The 23,573-nt window shown below is 37.7% G+C and overlaps 2 protein-coding genes across 4 annotated transcripts; one reads left to right on the top strand and one right to left on the bottom strand.

Annotated features, from left to right (window-relative positions):
- Positions 1-144: 144 nt before the first annotated feature.
- On the bottom strand, positions 145-4,831 carry LOC137070911 (zinc finger and SCAN domain-containing protein 5B). The gene is made up of 2 exons (XM_067438452.1): positions 3,953-4,831; positions 145-1,809 (listed from the first exon to the last, which is right to left on the bottom strand). The coding sequence occupies exons 1-2, from the start codon at positions 4,605-4,607 to the stop codon at positions 1,064-1,066; spliced, it is 1,401 nt and encodes a 466-aa protein (XP_067294553.1). The 5' UTR covers positions 4,608-4,831; the 3' UTR covers positions 145-1,063.
- gnb2 (guanine nucleotide binding protein (G protein), beta polypeptide 2) lies at positions 4,161-23,415 on the top strand. Of its 3 annotated transcripts, none has more exons than XM_067438454.1 (10): positions 4,161-4,198; positions 14,193-14,299; positions 14,849-14,887; positions 14,974-15,080; positions 16,903-16,966; positions 17,763-17,925; positions 18,608-18,674; positions 20,732-20,933; positions 21,017-21,233; positions 22,130-23,415. In XM_067438454.1, the coding sequence occupies exons 2-10, from the start codon at positions 14,243-14,245 to the stop codon at positions 22,234-22,236; spliced, it is 1,023 nt and encodes a 340-aa protein (XP_067294555.1). In that variant the 5' UTR covers positions 4,161-4,198; positions 14,193-14,242; the 3' UTR covers positions 22,237-23,415. The 3 variants fall into 3 exon arrangements, with proteins under 3 accessions (XP_067294555.1, XP_067294554.1, XP_067294556.1); XM_067438453.1 differs by lacking the exon at positions 4,161-4,198 and adding an exon at positions 7,673-8,611; XM_067438455.1 differs by lacking the exon at positions 4,161-4,198 and adding an exon at positions 7,878-7,916.
- Positions 23,416-23,573: the final 158 nt, after the last annotated feature.

The raw sequence follows: 23,573 nt of genomic DNA, 5'->3' as shown, positions 1-23,573 counted from the left end.
TGTTAACAACACATACATACACATTTTCGGTTTTAATAAACACATTATGTGTTTAAAAATGCAAACAAAAAAGTATTACGTAAGGACTGGCTAATTTAACATTTCCCCGTTGTCAGGTCAAAATGTTCAACTTTATGCATTTATATCAAGTATAAAAATAATTCGTTTCAGTTCTTATTTATAGAGGATGCATTGTTGCATGAAACAACAGTGAGTAAAATGAATTCTCAAACCAGAAAATGCATTCGTTTATTTAGTATACAGTTGTGTTCAGAATCATTGGCATCCACAATGAGTGGGGTGAACTGAAGGAAAGGGAAGAAGCACTAACATTGATCTGGGAATCTGGAGAGAATCTGTATGGAGAAATGGTCTCTGATCTTTTCAGGTGTCAGGTGTTCTCCAAACTCATCAGGCATTATAGAAGACCACTCAGAGCTGTTATCTTGGTAAAAGCAGGTTGCAAAAAGTATTTTATAAAGGGGTGCCAATAATTATAGCCCAATGCGTTTTAGAGAAAAGCATTTATTTCATAATGTGATTTATTTCAGAATGCACAGCTCCTTTTCCATCAACCAGCTGAAACTGATGACAAGTGCCTATTTGCTGCATAATAAATCTGTCCAATTTTCACATTAATCTGAACTTAAAGGCAGACCAGCTGAATGAAAATGTAAATTGACTATGACAGAAGGTGGCACTTATGGAAAATCATAACGATCAAATACATATTAAGAACTTAATATTTATTAAACACTAAGCATTTGTTTACACTTGTACATTTCAATCTGGACTAAAACATGCCTGCCCAGAAAAGATATCCAGACAATGGTTGAAAAATGTTCTGGTTCTTTATAATTGAGTTCTTTTGCAATTTAATCTGTTTGCAAAATGTTCACTTAATTCACAATAAAAACATACATTTTATGTAAATGCTCCAGGTTATTAAAATGGCAAGTTTATCATTTCAACCTGTTTTTGTAACGTAATTCAATACCACCATAATACCAAGTTTCCACAATTATCATGCTTTGAAAATGTGATATTTGATGCCATCACATGCCTAAACTGGATCCAAAGACTGTGTGTTGAGATGTGGCCAGACATAGGAGGGCCCGGCTGGGAGGAGGGGGAAGGTGGGATTGGCCACAGGAACAAATGTGGGTGAGTGTTTGAGTCTGTGCTTCTTGAGTTGACCGAGTTCTCTGAAGCAGCATCCGCACTCTGCGCAGCGGTACGGTCTCTCTCCCGTGTGAATGCGCTGATGCTTGTGTAAGCTGTCCAAATGGCGGAAGCGTTTCTCACAGTATCTGCAAGGATACGGCCGCTCTCCTGTGTGTATGCGCTGGTGTGTTTTTAAACAGTAGAAACGTCTGAATCCCCGGCCGCAAATGTTGCAGCGGTGCACTTTATCAGGACTCTCGGCAGTCCCGCTGAACCTGGAGTCACTCCCCACAGGTGGAGCCAAGGCCAGCAAAGCGTCGCCATCGCTCTCCGGCACTGGAGGCGAGGAGATTCGTGGTAACTCTGGCATGGAGTTGGACGAAGAGGCTCCAGCTAGGTTTGAGGAAGGAGGCTCTAATGTGAGTGAATCAGGATCGCTCTCAATTTTAATGGTGCCCTGTTTGACATCATCAGAGTCCTCCATCACTTGTATCAGATCCAGCTCATTAACATTCCCAGCAGGTGTGCTCATTTCAAACTCAAACTTCGTCATGTCAGACTGGTCCTCTGGTGGGTTTGCGGAAGGGCCTGAAACTTCTGGGTCTTCTCGTCTCCTCTCAGTGTCTGTTACTGCAGAACTGTTGTCTTTAAAACAAAGAAAAGCTCACAGTATAGATATGAAACTATACTCTGACCAGAGAATCTGGCATTCTCTTAATCCTATAAAGCCTACTGTATCATATTTGATACAATTGTTTTCTAAGCCCTCTAAATGTTAAACATGAATTAAAAACATTCTAAAGTTATTTTAGTATAATTAAAGGGTTAGTTCACCCAAAAATGAAACTGATGTCATTAATGACTCACCCTAATGTCGTTCCACACCCGTAAGACCTCCGTTCATCTTCAGACACAGTTTAAGAGATTTTATATTTAGTCCCGAGAGCTTTTCTGTTCCTTCAATGAAAGTGTATGCACACTTTACTGTCCATGCCCAGGAAGGTAATAAAAACATCAAAGTAGTCCATATGTGACATCAGTTAGTTAGTTAGAATCTCTTGAAGCATTGAAAATACATTTTGCTCCAAAAATAACAAAAACTACGACTTTATTCAGCATTGTCTTCTCTTCCGTGTTTGTTTTCAAACCTCAAAATTCAAACGGTTATGAATCAGCGTTGATGTCACCAATGTCACGTGATTTCAGCAATTTGACAGCAATCCGTGTGGAATTCAGCAATCCGTGTGGAATGACATTAGGGTCATTAATGACATACATTTTTGACACTTTTTTTTGGGTGAACTAACCTTTTAAGTACTTCATGGCGTGGTACACATCTTTTTGCTGTGAGATCTTGTGATTTTTATAAAGTAAATATTTTTGAAGATGAAAACTTACTGGACTCAAACAACTTATCTATATAAAAATATGTAAAATGTAGGTTAAGTATCAAATATGACACATTAGGCTTTTGAGAAAAGTCATTTGTACATTTATCAATCATCATGGTATTGCATTACACTGTTATTATTGCATGAATTGCAATTAACTGCATTATCACAATAAGAAAGACAGGGCCTTGATAATAAAACTAAGCTTTTAAATATAATCTTACCACGACATATTGGGAGATATGAGAGACAGACTGACATGTATAAAATTCTCACTGATTTACATTACAGGCTATGAGAATCTTACTTTTTTGGCCTTATAAAGAACATCTGCATCAAATGTTTTTGCTCAGTTTCGGTCTCAATAGAATTGTGAGCTCCATATTTTCACTATATGCAATCTTATAAAATGGTTCCTTTTCAAACAGTTATGTCTTGCTATTGTTTCATATTTCAAACTTTAGAGGGCTAATAAACATCTATGATCATTAATCTATGGAAGGGTTTCTCAAATTCGGTCCTGAAAGGCCACAGTTACTAACCTGCAGAGTTTAGCTAAAACCCTGATCAAACTCCCCTACCTGTGATTTTCTACCAATCTTGGAGATCTTGCTTAGTTTCAGATGTGTTTGGTCAGGGTTGGAGAGGTAAACTCTGCAGCGCATTGGCCCTCCAGGGCAAAATTAAAGGAATCCTGCTCTATGGTCAAAATAGTTTGGCAGTAGGGTACAATGGGGCTAAAGGCACACCGTAAGAAAAAAAGTGCTTTTCACTACTTCTATAATGTATGATATACAGAAAAATGTACATTTTTGTATTGAACATTTAAGAAGCAACACATTTTGAGTGAGAATACATCATAACAGTTGTTTATTTCAAAATCTTAAATGTATGGGGTGTCGGAGGAGGCATTTTACCACACATATAGTAATAAGATATATTTTATTATATATGATTAATATCACATTTTTAAATATGATGGTTTCATTATGGTGATTAATATGGTGATTATCTCTAAGGTGGACACCCAAATTAATATACACATTCTGAATCTAACACATGTCAACAAATGTCAGCACGCTGTTTATCATCATGTTGAATATATGGTGCCTTTTACCCCAAATACCATACTTTTACATATTCTTCTGTTACTGAAAAACAGTTGTTTTAGTTACAATGAACAAAACTGACAAACATTAACAATACCTTTAAAATATTATCAGACATATTTCCACGTGCATCTTGAGAAGAGGACGTTTTGGGAAGTTCTGAGGCTAGGTTGTGTGCCATCTAGTGGTTTAGCATAAAATAAAAAAGGAGCCTTTTACCCCATGGAGCATTAGCCCCGTTGTCCCCTATATGTAAATGGAAATAATATAATAATAGCAACAACTAACCTTTTTCACACCCATTCGTGATGTAAAATTGGCCCTCTAGGGTCTCATCTTCTGGTTTGAAGAGAACAGCATTGTTTTCCAGAAGTGTTTGTACAGGCGCGGGGTCACTCGGGAGTGCTGAATTGTTTCCAACTGAAGACCCCCGTGTCTTTCTGCGGTTGACACACTCACGAGGCCAGTCTGACTGTACGGTGGGGAGACAGAGGCCAACGCTAGGGAGATTTTTAGGACTGTGGATTCTTGCCGGTGAGTTTCGGAAGGTCTTGCGGGAGGATTCTCTGGTCTGCGTCTGTGATGTGGGGCTGCCATCCGCAGCACGTGAGGGAAACACAAAGTGTCCGTCGTCTGCGTGCACGATATTTGACCCAGGCAGGGTTCTGTTGAGAAGTAAACACTGTTTTATGTTCTTTTCAGCTGCGGTCATGTAGTAGCGCACCGCTTTCAGCTCGCTCTCGGAGATCTCCAGTCTCTCGCGCAGGCTCTGGTTCTCTCGGTGCGACTCAGCGGCAGCACTACGAGCCGCGGCCAGCTTTATGCCAACAACTCGCGCTGTTTCTTTTAACACAGATTCTACCGCGCATCTTACCGCATTGTCGATAGTGGAAGCGAGTTCACACTTGAGAAAAGAAACGCTGATGTCCATGCTCAAAGTCATGGTTATGATCCACGGCAGTATTTCACTTGGGCGTAATGTTACATACGTTGGATGGTTTGGGTTTCTGTCTTCGCTAACTAGGGACTAGAATAGAATAGTTTACGGCCTCACTTCCATCATCATTACTTCGATACGTTACCTGGCTATAATGTTAAAAGCACAGACACATAAAAGTGTTTTGTAAATCTTCCTCAAGCTGTCGCGTTCTGCTATCATCACAAGTACTGTCGACGAATAATGACGTCAACAACAACATGGGATTTGTAGTTTTTATTCTTTGAGCTGTTAGACGTTGTAAGGCTATACGCCAGTGGTTGCCTTGCTAACCGCGTTCCTGGAGGCCCACCAACAGTGCACATTTTGCATGTCTTCTAAAGCCCTTAAAACTGTCTCACTGTGTCATATGTATGATATTTTTCTGTTTGTCTAACCTGTAATTACGCTCCCAACTGTATTTACCCCTGGCATTTATTATGCATGTTCTTTGCATTAATAATAATAATAAAAAAAAAAACATTTTGCATGTCTCCTTTGACACACCCACATCAGATTTTGGATTCACAACTATTGAGCTGATGACTTGAATCCAGTGTGTTTGATTGAGGAGAAATGCAAAATGTGCGATGTTGGTGGGCCTCCAGGTACGTAGTTGGGAACCACTGCTATACGCTATATATTTTTTATTAAATATTGGTTGAATGTAAAAAGTGGATACATACATACATGAATGAATGTGCTTTTTATTGAAATGAAAAAGTAGGCTATGTCTTGGAATGATTCTTGTTGTTGACAGAAGCAATGCTCCGTAATGTATTTTATTTTATTATTATTATTTTTATTAAATGCACGAAAGAACAGTAGGCCTAACAACAATTGACATCATTGTCATACTTCAGTAGGCCTAATACACCAAAGTCTTTCAGTCCAGATTAAGTGCCAAATTCTTAAACAATATTCACTTAGCTTTTAAGTGTTTAGATAACTCAGTAGATTCAAAATACATTTTCATCTCAAGTTTAAATTCCATGATGTGGTTTATTTCGTACAGATAGCCAAATCATTTGTCATGGAGACAAAGGGGAAGTGTATTTCTCTGAGTAGCCTACTGCATGGACTAAAAACAACTACCGTGTCAAAAAATCTGGACAATCTGTAAATTCTGTGATTTGAAAATAGATGTTTTGCCCACATTTTGAGTGGGGAGACAGGTTGTGAAACTACTGTCTATGTCCTGCTGGACATTGTTTGATTAAACTCACATCAAGGTTAAACATTAGATAGATAGATTGAAGCGGAATACTAGATAAATCACTGCTAGGCTACTCTATTCCAGCTTTTGGTTGGGGTAAAGATCAAACAACAATAACTTCCTGGAACAACCAAACCATTTCAAAGAATACTGTCCATTTCACTTCATTTCCCCCCTAGTTTTGATAGTTATTGGAAATTAACTATCTTCAAATGTAAAACTTGTACTGTGGCATTTGTTCAAATAATTCTCAAATACTACTACTACTAATAATAATACCCCCAAACATGCTGTAAGAAAGAGCAACAGCGCACTCTAGAGGTCGACAAATGGAATAACACAAACTCTATTTATTTCAGACCTAATGTTTGTTGCACCAAAATCTTCTCTGTCTGACTCCAGAATTGTGAACCGGCCTCTTTCTCTGCCATCTGTGAATTTGAGCCTGTAGCCCTGTTTAGCCCATGTGGAGAGGAGTGTGATCACACTGCACTGCTCCTCGTCACCAGAATCCCTCCGCTCATCATATATGTTGCCAGAGGGAAGCATAAAGCTTTTAAATACATTTATATGGTTGTATTTTTGTTGTTTATAGTCATGGAGTTAACTATACATCATATACTGGGAAAGCTATTATGTGACCTACCTAAATGTCATTAAATACATGTGTGGAGGATTAATGCAGAACGGTTCATGTCCATCCAACCACATACTATACTGCTAGCCTGGTTCTCTGGAAATGGTGTTGCTGGGCAACCTATCTACAGCTACTACAGTACCTTATAGGGAGTATGGGCAGGTGGAATGTACCATCACTACATTTTGTGAGGGGAGGGATGCATGCTGAAGATAAACCACATTTCGCTACCCTACCCCATAATGTGTGGTGCACAGTTATAGATTTAGATGTAAATACAAATAAAAAGCAACTGTTGATCAATCATACACAGAATTCAGAGCGCAGGTTTTTTTTTCTTTTTCGTTTTTTATACGGACCAATCAGCAAGTGCACAGTAATAAAAAGCATAATCTGTCTGTGCCCCTCCCCGTAACGTGTAATTATGGCAGGTGTAATTAGGAGTGTGTCTCCAGTGGGTGGCAGCTTATGTCTCTTGAGAGAAAGTGCGCATTGCATTACTGAGTGTCCTTACAGGGGAATTTTAATTACAGCTCTAAGTAATTTAAGAATTGTAAGGTTGTTGAACTTATCTGGGTAATAATAAGATCAATGTGTATTTTTTAATGGAAATAAATGTATTATAAAAATGTGTTGAAGAAGGATGGTAATAGCATATGTTTTATAAACTGCATGCAATCTTTGAACTTAAGGCCTTATGACGCATGGTTTGCGCTCAGACGGTGTTGCCATGTCCGTATATTATACTCTAAACTTGTTATTAAAAAAATCTTTTTTTTTTTTTTCTTTTTTTTTTTAACAGTGCAGTTTTAAAAAAATATGGCCAGTTTTTTAAAAACATTTTCTGAATATGCAGTTGCATTTTTTTATTGCTGGTCCTTGTTTATCCAAATAAACTGCAAACTAAATGCACTCCCAGACAGCAGTCTACCCCAACTACTGTTAGAGCCTACTCTTTATCATGTTGTCCTCGTTCAGCTCTGCTATGTATCTTATGGGAAGTCGGCTTATTTATTTATTTATTTTTTCAGGCCAGTTTTTTCTCCCTGCGCGATCTGGCAACACTCTGCTCATGAGCGCATTCATGTAGTCACTGAGCACCGCGCTGGGGGAATTCTTTAGAATGACACTATTCTCTCCAAGTCATTTATTTGTCCATTTTTGCAAACATTTAAAACGGAGATCTACATATTCTCATTTCCACATTTCATGAAAGAACTGACATTTTGCTTTAGCGGCCTAAACTCGAGTGTTTTCCAGTGCGAGGTGCTGTTCACCCCCCTGAGCCGCTGTTTGGCGGTGGAGGTCTGCGCTGCAGTGGTACATTCGCAATAAAATGGGTGTGGTTGAATCGCGCTTATGTGATGCTACGTGTTTCTGGTGCAGACCGAATGATTTCATATGGGGCTGAATTGACAGCAGAGTGAGCGCACATTATTTGAATTATTTAGAAAACAACTGTACTGTTGTTTATGTTAAATTCACCCCGCCTCCTATCCTGGCACAGTCACATTTGAACTGATGGATGGGTTATATGCTGCTCCGGAGAGATAGCCAAGTCGATTTTGGTAACTTTGTTTTAATTTTTTGAAGGGCCACGGGGTGCCTCGCATTTTATTGAACAGGACGTTTTTGGACGCGACGGCGAAAACGAAGAGACCAAAACGAGACGACGGAGGAAGAAAGCACTAGGAAGGAAACAGGCGAGAATTAAGCAACGCTATATAAAGACAACGACGGCTTGTACTTAATTCGAAAGCTTTACTGTATTTGGACAATACATTTGTCGCTAATTATATTGCTTGAGGCGTTTTTTTCTCTCTAAAAGCAAAGTGGAACGACATCAGGAATACCGTGGAAAAGGCTTCTTCCCATCCTCCCTAAACGATCAGAGGGCGACATGGTGGCTCCATATTTTTTGATAACATCGTTTTGATTCGTTTCATACATGAAACACAGAGTCGCTGAGGCCTAACAAGCACCAGGAAAGAACCGAGAGTATGCAGTCCTAATCATTTTCCAGCAGAAAAATTCCCTGCGAATTACTTCCGCCACCCACTTCAGCATTCCACTCACTTTACGCGAAGAGTGACTAAAACCAAACAGGAAGATTAACAGGTACTATAAATCCTAAGATTCATCAGAATGGTGGGACCCAGATTAGACATGACGGAAAGTAGGAAGGGTATCAGAGTTTTAAATGATTAAAATGTTTGATGTCAAATTGTAATGTGGGGATCAACTTTATTTTCGATCATTTGGGATTTGAGTTCAAGTTTTCCCCAAATCACATCAGTGGATTGTTATACACAATCGATAGGAATATAATGGAGATTTTATGTCATATTTCATTTGTATTTAAAGGTACTGCATGTTTTATTTTAGCCGTGAGTCGTGAATTGATGGAGCAGAAGCCTCATGTTCTTCAGCTGGCCGCAGCCTCCAGCGCTTTACTCACGCCAGCTCTGATTATGGCAAGCTGTTTTAACAATGATTCCTTTATACTAAGTGCTAAAATTAATTAGATATTTTTCTGTAATTATTTTCCTCCTTAATTTTAGCCATTAATTATAGACATTTAACATTACAGTATAATTGAAAGCTATCAATTTTAACATTTAATAACCTTTAAATGTTGTCTACTTTTAATTTAAGTGAACTTAAAACATTTTTTTTCACACAAATCCGTCGTAATGCCACATTTAGCTGTACCTTTAATATATCAAGTCTTTGTTTTTGACCGATGTAACCTTGTGCTTTAAGATTCTCAGGTAGATTTAACAGGTAAATATGCAGGAATTGAATAATCAAACATTGCATAGTCTTAACTGCATAAATTATAAATTTTATGTAGATCAATCCTTATTAAAGCTACACAAGTTATTCAGAGTCTTTTGTTCTTTGATCAACAATATTGATGGACAGCAGCAGGTTTATTAGGCACTGTCACTTTAAAGGAATAGTTCACCCAAACATGTAAATAATCCCATAATTAAACCCTCAAGCCATTCTAGGTGAATATGACTTTCTTCTTTCAGACGAGGACACTCAAAGATATATTAAATAATATCCTGGCTCCTCCGAGCTTTGAATAGTGCCCTCGTTTTTTAAGCTCCAAAAAGCGCATCAATCCATCCTAAAAATAATCCATATGACTCAAGTGGGTTTAAAAAAATACTTTCTGAAGCAAAGCAAAGGGTTTTTGTAAAAAAAAAAAAAAAAAAAAAAAAAATTTTTTAAAACTTTATAAAACACTATAATCAATGGCTTCCGGCAACGGGCATACACAAAGGAATATGTACAAGAGTTACATGGTTTTCGTGAGAGGCATTTATTCTCAACTAAGCTTATGCTGGGCCTACATCATACATCAGGTCAGAGTTCACCAAGGTCCGCCAGATCTCAACTCTCATGAACGAGTGTATAGCCGTTGCTGGAAACCAGTAATTATAGTTTATACATTTTAAATATGGATATTTTTCTAACAAAAAACAATGGCTTCTCTTCAGAAGGTATTTATTAATTTATAATGACACTGGAGTCATACGGATTATTTTTATAATGGATGGATGCACTTTTTGGAGCTTCAAAAACTCCAGGATAGAGCCAGGATATTATTTAAAATAACTCTGCTTGTGTTTGGCTAAAAGCAGAAAGTCATATTCCTTGAGTGGCTTGAGGATGAGTAAATTTTTTCAGGCAAACTATTCCTTTAAGATTGCAGTGCATTCAGACATAAATCGCAAAAAGAATAACTAGTGTGCTGTTTTCTATGCACACATACAGATCTGTGCAGACAGCACGTGAATGCCTCTTTTTCCCCTCTTTTGAGCTTAAATGGACATGTGCATGCAAAATGAAGTCAAAATGCCCGTCTCGTCGAGCATCCTTGTAAACACAATCAGTTATGTGCTGTAAACAATTGAAAAAGAAAACGCATGCATGTCATTTTATATTAGGTCTCTGCATTCGTCTTGAAGGGACATCATCCTAAATTATGATCCGCAGCTGTTTGTGTCGCCAAATGTGATCAAACAACAAAGGAGTAAATTACTTTTGTAGCTTTAACAAAGATAAACTGTATTAGTTATTTATATTAGCTATATTTAATTTATATAGTGAAGTCTGTTATATTTGATTATTGAATCATCTTTATCTTTCTTCTATTGTATTTATTGTATTTATCACCCTAATAGTGACTAGTATCATTTTCACTAAATACTGAATTCACTGGATACTTACTATTCACTAATAGGCATTCCAGTTGTTTCTGGTACATCTTTCAGTTTTTACTATTTATTGGGTACTGATATATTTTTTTTGTTTGTTTAATTGGGATAGTTACTAGTATCTATTCCAGCTTTACCAGTATATACGTATTTTAAATTATTTAAAGGGTTAGTTCACCCAAAAATTAAAATTGTCATTAATTACTTACCCTCATATCGTTCGGCACCCGTAAGACCTTTTGTTCTTCTTCGGAATACAAATTAAGATATTTTTGTTGAAATCCGATGGCTCAGAGAAACAGCCTTTATCGAAAGCAGCAATGACATTACTCTCAAGACCCATAAAAAGGTACTAATGACTTCATTAAAAAGTAAATATCAATTCAGTGGTTGTGTGCAAAAAAAGTCTAAATAACGACTTTATTCAACAAGTCATTGTCTTCCGTGTTGGCCTCTGACAAGAACTCACAAAGCATCACAACGCATGTGTGAGAATATGATGTAGAGTTGGGATCTGGACATCCAGGAAATGCACACTTTGGCACCATTTTGAGCACTAAGCCAAGATCTAAAGCACAATCAATGTATAATTCAACAGCTTAAATATGGTGCGTCTTCCTCTGCTTGTAAACAAAATTCCTTGCTTCTGCCGGCTCTACATCATATTCTCGCACATGCGTTGTGGTGAGTTCACGTCAGAGGCCCAGACAGAAGACAAGAATAAAGTTGAATAAAGTCGTTATTTTTATTTTTTGCGCACACAACAATTTTATTGTCGATTTTTTGTAAAACCACTGGAGTGATATTGACTTTTTAATGACATCTTTAGTATCTTTTATGGGTCTTGAGAGAGAAAATATAATTTCTGCCAATGGAGGCCTTTCTCTGAGCCATCGTTTTTCAACAAAAAATATCTTAATTTGTGTTCCGAAAATGAACAAAGGTCTTACGGCTGTCGAACGGCATGGGGTGTAAGGAAGTAATTACATAATTTTCATTTTTGGGTGAACCAACCCTTTAAAAACTAGTTCCTTTTGATAAGGCTAGTATTTAGCCCCACTTTTAGCATTACTTATTTGTTACCCTGTTGACATTTGCCTTTTTGCTTGGCATGTAATAATTAGTCAAATTTGCTATTTTATTGTTAAATTAAAATCTTATTGGTCGATAAAATACTTGTAACAATTTGAATACTCACTAGTGTCCAATAAATGGCAATTATGTTCAGTAAGTGCTAGGAAAACTGGAATAGAAACTAGTAACTATCTTAAAAGTAAATAAATAATAGGCACTAGTGACTTATGAAATTAACTAGATCACTAGATATTGGAATACATACCAGTTAAAAGTAAATAGTTAATATCTTATACACCGATATATACCGATCCCCATATTAGATACTAGTACTCGATTACACAATAGCATAGATTTACAGTTACAGTTAGTTATTTAAGAGCTACATGTTAAAATGGCTTGCCATACGCATGTCAGTAGCAAGAGAAAGAGGATGTTAACCGTGCATGTATGTTGTTCTGGGCGTAGTAGGACGATCAGACTGAAATATAAACGTAACCCATGTGATCTAGCAAACGCACGTTTTGCAGCTGTCTCCCGGGTTTAAAAGGATGCGTGGTTTAAATAGGTTGCGGTTTCCGTGAAAACAGCGGTTGCGGTCATGGTGCCAGTAACGATAGAAATGCCGCTTACTTTTCTCCCTTTACTCGCAGTATGCAGTGCTTATGGCACTCTGCATTAAGCTGCAGGGGTGGGGCCAAGCTTGTAATTTCTTTATAGTTAATGCTATCATAACTCCGGCTAATACATAGACACAAATCCCCTGAACATATGATCATTGGCGCGTTTGTGTCGGTAATGGAATGGAACGTTGGTGTAACCGAGAATGGAACAGACCCGCCATTCTGCGGCGACGACGTGATATGTATGGTGGAAGCCGAATGCAACACGCTGTTTCCCCATTTTATCTGTTTATAACTGTCTGTATGTGAAATAGTCGCTTAAACATTTGACCGTGTTTCATGAAAACGGAGAAAACATTTGCCTACTCCGAGGCGGTGGCCTTGTTTGGTGCTTATCAGCTGACAGCCCCCCCTCAAGTCATGTTTAATGCATTAAGTCGTGTTATTTTACATAGTGCTGACAAAAATATAGCACAACTGCAAAGAAGGAAGAAAACAGCAGGTTAATAAATATATATTATTTGATCCTAAGGTTATTTCTAACCAATTTATACCTGATTTCAAACAATACACATCAGTCGTGAAGGCATTGGTGCACTATGGACTGGAGAATAACTAACCCCTCTCCCCTTAACCAACTGCTCATTTTTTCCCAACTTGCTTGAAGACCTTAAAAGGTGACAATAGGTTTTCAGTCATGTAGATTATCCAAGATTTTTTAGATCTTAGCCATTTATCTAAATGCTATAGGTTTTTTGCGTAAAATGGGATTAAACATAATTGCGTCTTCTTTCTCTATGATTGGCTCCGATGTAAGTTTTAAATTGGCTATTTGTAGCTTTAATGCTCTTTCTGTAGAATTTTCTTACATATTGACTCTTATACATTGCTTGATTTCTTTCCTATTGTTGTGGTGTTGTGTTTATGTGTGTTGAGGGAGGTAAATCTCCCTGATAAGTATGTGTGGTATGGTAAGATAATAATAACAATATTATTTTGCATTCGTGTCTCACAGCTCTCCTTCAGCATTGATACAATAGCCCTACCGAGATCTGTGACATTAACTGAGAAACATGCAAAGTAGAACTGTTTATACATTCCAAAAGACAACGTGATTGGTTGATGATTCGTGACATATTTGACTGTAAAAATGAATGCAAAAATCCTGTGTGTTTTTTGCATGCCAGTTTGAATGTGTAGCCTTATGTACAGTTTCAGGTTATGCAACCTTTTCTTCTCTCTCTCTGTCTGAGAAATTCACTTTTATTCACCATCTATTATAATCCTGATCTTGTTTCTGTGTTTGGACTGGCTCTCTGAACATTAATCCTATTATTTTATATATTCTTAGCCAGATTACACCAGATTAAAGATTATGCTGTAATGTTAATCTAAATCCTGCTGCACATCTGCACTATAAATGACCAGTGATGAACTAATATTTTATACATATTTTAGTAACAAAACTCTTTATACAGAATGATACACATCATTTAGTTTTCTGGGTGGGAACTTTCCTCAAGTGATCAGTATTGTGTGCAGTATGTACAGGATTACTATTTCTCGTTTTCTTTTGTAAAATCTTTTGAGAATAAAAAAGAAGAAGAGAGGTTCTTATTTCAAATACCATCTGGAAGACTTCTATTACAATGTTATTTTGCTGGTCAGCTTGTCAAACTTAAAAAAACAAAAACAGCAACAACAAAAAACCCTTGGTTTAACAGGAACACTGTGACTATTAACATTATTCATGTGCCATGTTTTATTCTACAGGTGTCTGAGGGAGTGAGAGTCAGAGGGTAAAGGTTAAAGATTATTTCAAGATGAGTGAGCTCGAGCAGCTTCGTCAGGAGGCTGAGCAACTACGTAATCAGATCAGAGTGAGTCCCAGCACTGATACTGCTGAAAGACACTGCTCTTTAATTTGCACTCTCTGAATTGGGGTCAGGGTTTATGTTGCCATAAGGACAGTTTGCTGCAAATGTATCATGTCAAAGCTAAAAACATTTATATGAAATTTAATGTATGACTGATCCTCCTTTTCTAACTGCTCTAAAAACTTGAATTGAAATATTTAAATAGAAAATAAGGCACACAAGACCCATGTTTGAATTTTGCATCATTATTTGGATTAACTTGAATGAAACGTTTTTCAAGGGTATCAAGAGGATATTGTCAGAGGGCTAGAAATATGCATACAACATGTTTAGGAAAATCTAATCCATTTAAATATTTTCAGTGTTGGTGTAGTTACTGTGTTTGCATTTTAGAGCAATATGGGTGCCATAAACTATTTCCAGTGATGCTATTGTGGCTTTCCATGGAATTAAGTGTGCATTGAGAAACACTGACTTGAGAAACAGGCCATACCTCTACCTGAAAATGGTGAAAGCAGAGTGATTCGGCTAACATTGTCTATTGTCCCTCAGGATGCCAGGAAAGCATGTGGAGATTCCACACTTACTCAGGTAAGGCATAATTACACATAGGATCTGAATGATGTGATCTCCAGAGGTGTACTGGTTCTCTCATGTGGTATGTGTGTGTTTTGTAGATAACGGCAGGCCTGGACCCAGTGGGGAGGATACAGATGAGGACGAGGCGCACGCTGCGTGGGCATTTGGCTAAAATCTACGCCATGCACTGGGGCTCAGACTCCAGGTATCCCTATCTGCAGCCTTCTCACAACTGTGCCAAAAAAGTTAAAAGTAGCAAATGAGCATGACTCAGCGGGTCGTGACTTGGCTTTGGTTTTGAACCTGTTGGCGGCAGAGAAGACAATGTACAACACTACACGCTGACCACATGTTAACTCGTCGTTGTTAGCTAATCATCTATGGCTACACTAGTGTCACAATCAAAATGAATCAAAAGGAAGACTTGTCATTTTCTTATGCCTGTATTTCTTGTGAGGGATACATGATTGTAATTTTTTCCTACTTTGGAATGTAATAGTTACTTTTCTGAAATAAAGCAGCCTCAATGACGGATGCAGCCTTTGAAATGAGACAGCTTTTGTGTCTGCATATTTGTGTGCAGACAAAAATTGATATGAGTGCTTGAAAAGAAAGGTCCATTAGTGCGTTTGGGCCAAATGGATTTATCCATGCTCATGGTCAAAGAAATATACTTTGAAGGTCTTACATGCTCAACTGTGTTTGACACGGAGCAGAACGTGGAAAATTAAGTATATCTGGGCTTTAAGTAGAGCATTGAACATCATAATTGTTTTGAATAGTAAATATTACCATATTAATTTTACCATAGAATGAAATTTATTTTAATACAATAGTAACAAGACCCTGTATATGTTATCTACATGATATATAGATATAGTAGCCTGACAAGCCAGATCCACATCAAGATATTTGGTCTGGAAACTCACCATAGACAGGGCTCAATCTGAGGGGCGGGATAAACGGTTGTCTTTCAAACTCCTTCTGCACGCGATAGGATAGCGCTACAACCAACGAGAGCAACGAAGGGGAAGAGGAGCTCGTTGATAGATTAAACTTTAACTTTATCCGGTCTGCAAAACTTCGAACACAACTTCCCTTTTTAAGAATGACTTCATTGCCGTTCTTTGTTCTTTTCTTAGAGAAAAGCTTAACTACAAGTCTTCCAGAGTCGCGGTCAAAGCTGTTCACCAGCTTCTTTTACAGTCTGTGGTGTTTACTAGTAGCACGCAAGTGCAACTCTGCCGTCACTAGGTTAAGCCCCGCCCACCAACTCTAAACATGTGATTGGCCTGACCAAGTTTGGTTTTTACAGCTCAGAAGTGTATTGAGAGTTGCCAGACGATACTCGCGGCAGATTAGATTTGCTGCCGCTAAGGTGCGTCTAGATTTCTAGGCTATATATATATATATATATATATATATATATATATATATATATATATATATATATATATATATATATATATATATAGTGATTTCATGAGGGAATTTTAACATAGCATGCTAACTGATAAAACACAACTATTTGTTGCTTCTCTTATATAATATGTAATATCTTGTAAATCAAACCCAAAGGGTACTGGATTCTGGCCTGGCAATGTGATCAACGGGGCACCAGACTAGTAATCAGTTGCTGCTGTGTGAAGATAGAAAACACAGGGCCAAATTAGTGTCCTAAGAAAAAAAAAAACCTGGAAATCAATTTCTGGGTAAAATTCATAAATTGGTGTCCCTTTATGGTGCTCTTACTCTGCATATATAGAGTGGTACTAAACTTATAAGCAAATAACAAATAACATAAGCTTGGTGATTAATGTTTTTTTTTTTTGCCCACTAGCTAAATTTAGTTAGAATAAAGAAACAGAGAGTTCAACTCAAAGCTGTAAATGTATTTTCCCTTAATTCAATGTTGCCTCTGTAAAGTAAATAGGTGTGTAGCATGAACTGTTTCAGTAAGACCATCAGCCATTTCCCTGTCTTATATTCTTTTGTCTGTTCTTCCTCCCATCTTCTCCTCTCCTCAGGCTTCTTGTTAGTGCCTCACAGGATGGAAAACTCATAATCTGGGACAGTTACACTACAAACAAGGTCTGTAGCGCCATCGTAATGTTGCACATTATACATCACATTATGATGACATATGGTTATGGTAGATCTGAACTGGTAACCAAGCTTTTTAGGGAAAGTTCACCCAAAAATAAAAATGTGATGTTTATCTGCTTACCCCCAGGGCATGCAAGATGTAGGTGTGTTTGTTTCTTCAGTAGAACACAAACAAAGATTTTTAACTCCAACCGTTGCTCGTATATTGCATGTCAAAATCGGTCGGAAACCGAACAGTGTTTATATATATTTTTTTTACCTCAAATACAACACTATGTACATCAGCCGTCGTTTCGTGTCTCAAGACATCAATGTATCACCATGAGCTGCAGGGTTTAGATTGGATTCGTATGTGTTTGTGTTTTTTAACTCTTGTAGAGACTCTCATAGAAATACAATCCATTAACTTGTTTTTTGTGAGCAACGGTTGGAGTTAAAAATCTTCATTTGTGTTCTACTGAAGAAACAAAGACACCTACATTTTGGATGCCCTGGGGATAAGTAGATAAACTATCCCTTTAAGTTAAGCTTTCCATGAATTATCACCATTGAGTAAACCAATGGCAGGTTGTCCATGTAGTAAGTGCATTGTTAGGTCACATTAAAATCATCTGGTAAACAAATTATTATTACTAACACTGCCAAAAGGGCAGTTATATATTATGTTGTAAAGATTACCAGCATATGTGATTTTCCTGTCATTATCTGACAATAAACCCGTTTTAACCTTTGAATGTATGAACGAATGATTCAAATGTATGCATAATATTATAAACTTCAGATGCACGCCATCCCGTTACGGTCATCATGGGTGATGACATGTGCGTATGCGCCATCTGGAAACTTTGTGGCCTGCGGTGGACTGGACAACATTTGCTCCATATACAGCTTAAAGACGCGAGAGGGCAATGTTAGAGTCAGCCGGGAGCTGCCTGGCCACACAGGTTTGATAACACACGCAGGACCTCATTTATAAAACGTGCGTACCGTACACACAGATTTCAACTTAAACTCAATGGTAAAATCTAAGGCTGTTCGTATTTATAAAAATGGTGTTTGACGTGGCAATGTGCTTAGCGCCACGTCAGGGTGTAAGCAGACGTATGCACATGACGCTAGAAGTCGGATTTTTGGCAATCACCGTTCTCAAGTAAAGCATTTTGATGGTGCTCCTTTATAAGTTAACAACATTAATAACAGGGCATTTACAATTGATAGATTTCACTTCTGGAAGAGAGGTGTACACATGTTCTATGTTTGTACGCTCGTTCTCTGAATCACATACTCATTCGAGAAATGCTTGTAAGATCAAGTATAGGGAGCGATTTCTACGCAACATTTTATAAATGAGGCCTACATACTTACACCTTCATTTACAAAGAAAACTAAGCAATATTATAAACATTAGGGCTCCTATAAATGTTTTATTTTTTTTGAGTATTAGATCAGTTTGTGTATTTTTTGCATGCAGTATTGTTGTTGGTGGTAATTAAATGTACTGCTCACGACTGTTTGTTTCTGTATGTGTGAAAGAAAAGGGAATCGGATGGCAATCAAGATGTTTCGTTTTACCATTATGCAGTTTCAGGGTGTGACATGTTGACTTCCTGCCTGTTCATTTCCTAGGTTACCTTTCCTGTTGCCGTTTCATAGATGACAATCAAATTATCACCAGTTCAGGAGACACAACCTGGTAAATATGACACCCTATACTACAGTGGTTCTCAAGTGGTTTTGCTTCAGGACCGAGATTTGTGGCATCCCAAAATAGTACCAACGTTTTTTATATACAAATGCAAAGAAATGTTAAAAACAAATACTGTTCATTTTAAAGTTCCCATGGCATGGATTTTTAAAATTATTTTATAATGTTTCCTGAGGTGTACTTATATTTTTAGTATGGTTTTTACATCAAAAAATGTCATAATTTATAAATAAAAGGCATTTTTTCTATACTGATATACCCCTCTGGCTGGAATGCTCTGTTTCAAAGGGGAGTGTCTGTCTTCAGTGAAAACACCCACTGTTGTGATCAGTTATCAAAAATCAATTATTAGCTATATGCCTACTAGCTAAAAAACAAACAAAACTATACACTTGTTTGTGAGGAAGGTTGTGAATGAACTATTTCTGTATCCGACACGGCTGCCACGTCACGTGACAAAAGAACGAGACTCAGACCGAAAGACTGAAGAGAAAGAATCATGTCTGTTTCCGGTACAGACTGCATAGCCTTGTCTATGGGACTGGGACTTGATGAACGAATGATTCAAACCTGGACTCGAAAGATCGGTTCCCTGTATAGATATGGGATGTTGCGCATGTGCGGTCAACACAAAATGAACGAATCGCTCTCAGAGAAAACCCATCGTTCTCGAGTCATATTAAAGATTTGTTCAAAATGAACGAATCGTTCATGAACGACACATAACTAGCTGCCAGTCCAGAGACGGAAAGCTGGGGAAAGATTGTTAAGGAAGTGTTATTGTACCGAGTTGTTGAGGGTGCAAATTTATTTTGTATGTATCTGAGAGATCTGAATAAACACGAGTGAACTTTGCAGCGTTATTTCTTTCACAAAATGCTTTCACCACAGCTAACAGCAAACACACGACATGAATACATTAAGAGCTTCTGTTTTTCAGCTTAACGGCGGCAGTTTGGACGTGTGCAGACTGTGCACTGCAGATATACGTGTGATTGACAGCTTCAGACATTATAAAGAGTGTTCTTTGATCGCTCTCTGTAGTTTAATCATTTAAATAACAGATTTGTTTCATGCTACTAACAGAAACGATGTGAAGTTGATGGTTTTAGTCACTGGCTTGATTCACTGATGCATCAAGACGGCCTGCGGCGGGGCTGACCGTATTAAACGATTTAGAAAGAAAGTCTGTGTGAACTTGAATAATTAGCTACACATCAGAACTCACCGATAACAGATCAGGCATTAATGAACACTGTTACTCACTGTTTGTGGTGGTGCTGTCAAATCCATATGGTAAAGCCTGTGATGACATTGTGACTGATGAACTGAATCCATTCTCTACTAATTCTCTGGGCGGGCAAAGCAGAGGAAGGGGAGGAAAACTTTCCTGGTATGACGTCATAACAGGAGAATTCAAGATCAGCTCGTCTGAGCTCTCATTTTCTCAAAGACAGAGAAAGACAGCTAGAACTCGGTTTACACCAATCAAAACTTCTAGCCACTTGCGGACAATATTCAGGTTAGGGGAACTCATATTAATGTTGAAAAACCTCATAAAATGAAAATTTCATGCCATGGGACCTTTAATAATGTAAATTTGATTAACCATTACTATTAAAGGGATGGTTCACCCAAAAGTCTGCCATCATTTACTCACCCTCATGTCGTTCCAAACCCATGGGACAATTCATTCATCTTCAGAGCACTAATAAAGATATTTAAATGAAACCTGAAAGATTTCTATTCCACTTTTTCATGTTGGTATTGGTAGCTTTTACTAAGTGACAGGTGAATTTAGTTTGGACATCAACAGCAAATTATATAGGAAGTGTTTATCCTCTTTTGAAAGTTTATAAGCCTGTTTATCATTTATTGCATTTATCATAGTTTGTTCCCTGCCGCCCATGTTCCTGTGACCCACCAGTCGAGAACCACTGCTGTATTCAAACTTTCAGTTACAGCTTCTTTTGAATTTACACAAGAGTTCAATAACGCATGCACAGGTTGTACGTCTTAAACTTTAGCGTTTGCGTTTGTTCCAGTGCTCTGTGGGACATCGAGACTGGTCAGCAGACCACGCTGTTCTCGGGTCACAGTGGAGATGTGATGAGCCTGTCACTGGCTCCAGACTCACGGACCTTCATCTCTGGGGCCTGCGACGCCTCCATTAAACTCTGGGACATCAGAGACAGCATGTGCAGGCAGACGTTCACTGGTCACGAGTCAGACATCAACGCTGTCTGTGTGAGTGAACGCACTGCTTAAAGGAATGCACATTACTGATTTTTCTGATAATTCACATTTCACTTTTCTCCTTTGTCTCTCAGTTCTTCCCCAATGGCAGTGCATTTGCAACCGGTTCCGATGACGCCACCTGCAGGCTGTTTGACCTGCGTGCAGATCAGGAGCTGTGTTTATACTCTCATGATAACATCATTTGCGGCATCACCTCTGTGGCCTTCTCCCGCTCTGGCCGCCTGCTGCTCGCCGGATACGACGACTTTAACTGCAACATCTGGGACGCCATGAAGGGAGACCGAGCAGGTGAACATGCTGGCGTTATTATCATCCGGCAGTACCTGTAACCATTTGCACAGTGCTTGATTTGTAAATTGCAAGGTCCCGTAACAATCGTGATGTAGGATCTAGGAGTTTATGCGGGTTGGAGGATTGCTCATTCCGGTATTTGTGGAAACATAAATGGAAAAGTTTAGCACCAAATTATTGTATCAGATTATAGTATGGGAACTATATTGTTCTCGTCCCATTAATATCAACAAAGCTGTCTACTGTGCAAGTTAGTTTTGTTGCATTGTAGTCCTCATTATTTATTTAAATGCTCATTATGAACAAAACACCATAAAAAAAGGTTTTTTTACATATAGATTGAGACATTAGCATTTTTTAAAAATGAAATATAGAATTCTGTACCAAAAGTTTGGGTTATAATTTTTTTAAAAATTTAATTGTATTTAGCAAATATCTATTCAGTTTATCAAAAGGGGCCGTAAAAACATTTGTTACAAAAAAAAGTTTGCTTTTGAACTTTTTATTCACATTACATTTACAAAAAATATTGTGCAGCACAACATCGATGAGAAATGATTTCTGTAGGATCGTGTCACTGAAGACTGGAGTAATGATGCTAAAACTACCGCTTTTGCCATCACAGGAATAAATTGCATTTTAAAATATATTCAAATAAAATATATAAACAATTCTAATACTATTTCACAACATATAAATAGTTTTAATTATTTACTTTGTTTTGCTACTGTTGAGAAAAAGAAAAAAAGAAAGAAATGCAGTCCCCAAACTGTGGATAGTGCATGTACAGGTCATACCATCATATTTTTTAATGGCGCATGAGGTGGGAAATCCACTAAAATGTTTTTGTTCTGGCCCAGTCTAAACCCTGTTGTTACCCACTTAAATTACAGGAGTGCTGGCTGGCCATGACAATCGTGTGAGCTGTCTTGGGGTCACAGATGATGGAATGGCCGTGTCTACAGGTTCCTGGGACAGCTTCCTGAAGATCTGGAACTGACAACACACAGCTCACATATTGTACTCATTATTTACTCTTCATACACACTGTATGTACTTTACTGTACATATGATGTACACTTGCCTACACAGACACACATGCCTGACAAAGAACTGTACATACTATATATAATGGCAATTAGTTAATATACGTTTACACCGAATCTTTTCAGTGCCACATCATTGTATACATATACATTTACGCTATAGGTAGGTTTGGACCACGAGTTTGAAATAGGAATGTTTACACACACACACACACACACACACACACACACACACACACACACACATTTTTCCCTTAAGCTTTGCTGGACCTACACGGTACCTTTACTCACTAAGAGACACGAGTGCATTTGGAGGAATGTTTGAGCGAGCGAGTCGTTTAATTTGAGCGTACAATCCAAAACATTTATTTAAAACACTTTTGACATATTTTTGATCATTTTGAGACTGAACCTTGGGAGTTGATCCATTGAAGCGCTTTCATTTTTATTTTGACTTCCTGTCATTCTGTCTTCTATACTCAAAAATAAGCCTAAAGTACTGATGTTTCTATGAGCATGTAGACCCTGAGACAGTTACCCACCAGGAATGTCCTGGGCTGCGTCTCTCAAAAGCACTGTGAGATGAGTTGATCGTAGAGAACATTGGTGTCTCACAATGCTTTTGGGAAACGCAGCCCCGGTTGACACTTTATGTAGTACATGTTTTTATAGATGCGTATGCCGGCATATTCCAGTATACAAGTAAATATATGATGTTTGTCTTTCATTTGTTTAGATTTGACCTTTTTTAAAAGCTTATTTTATTAATGTTTTCCTGTGTGCCACACCCTAAGGAGAATAAAGAAAGCTGTAAAAAAAAGTGACTACAGGTCGATCACATATTTGCGTAAATCCTTCTTAGAAATGACTCGGTTCATATTGACTGTTCTTAACTGGTTTTGCTTTAGGACCCAGACATTGGGCATCAGGTAGTGAAAACCGTATTACAAATTGTCCTTAAAGTCAAGCATTAGAATTAGCGCAGGCCCAGCAAGCAAAATTATGCATCTGTCAATGCTGTCAAAGCATATACAACAACAGAATTGTGATTATCTAATATATGAAACAAATTAGCCATATTTGTAATTATAAATTTGCCCCTAAATGCAATAAAGTTTGATTTGATGCACATACTTTAAATGTCAACATGAGAAGATCATTTTCTATTTATAACCCAGAACCACTGGTTTACAGTTCTGTCTCAATGTGTTTATTGTAAAACATTTAATTGACTTCTACTTGATTTACTCTGTCATAAGATTTAACATGTCATAAGATTATATAAACACAT

Source organism: Pseudorasbora parva, chromosome 3 (assembly GCF_024679245.1).
Source record: "Pseudorasbora parva isolate DD20220531a chromosome 3, ASM2467924v1, whole genome shotgun sequence".
Taxonomy (NCBI): Eukaryota; Metazoa; Chordata; class Actinopteri; order Cypriniformes; family Gobionidae; genus Pseudorasbora; species Pseudorasbora parva.
This window is presented reverse-complemented; position numbering and strand designations above follow the sequence as displayed.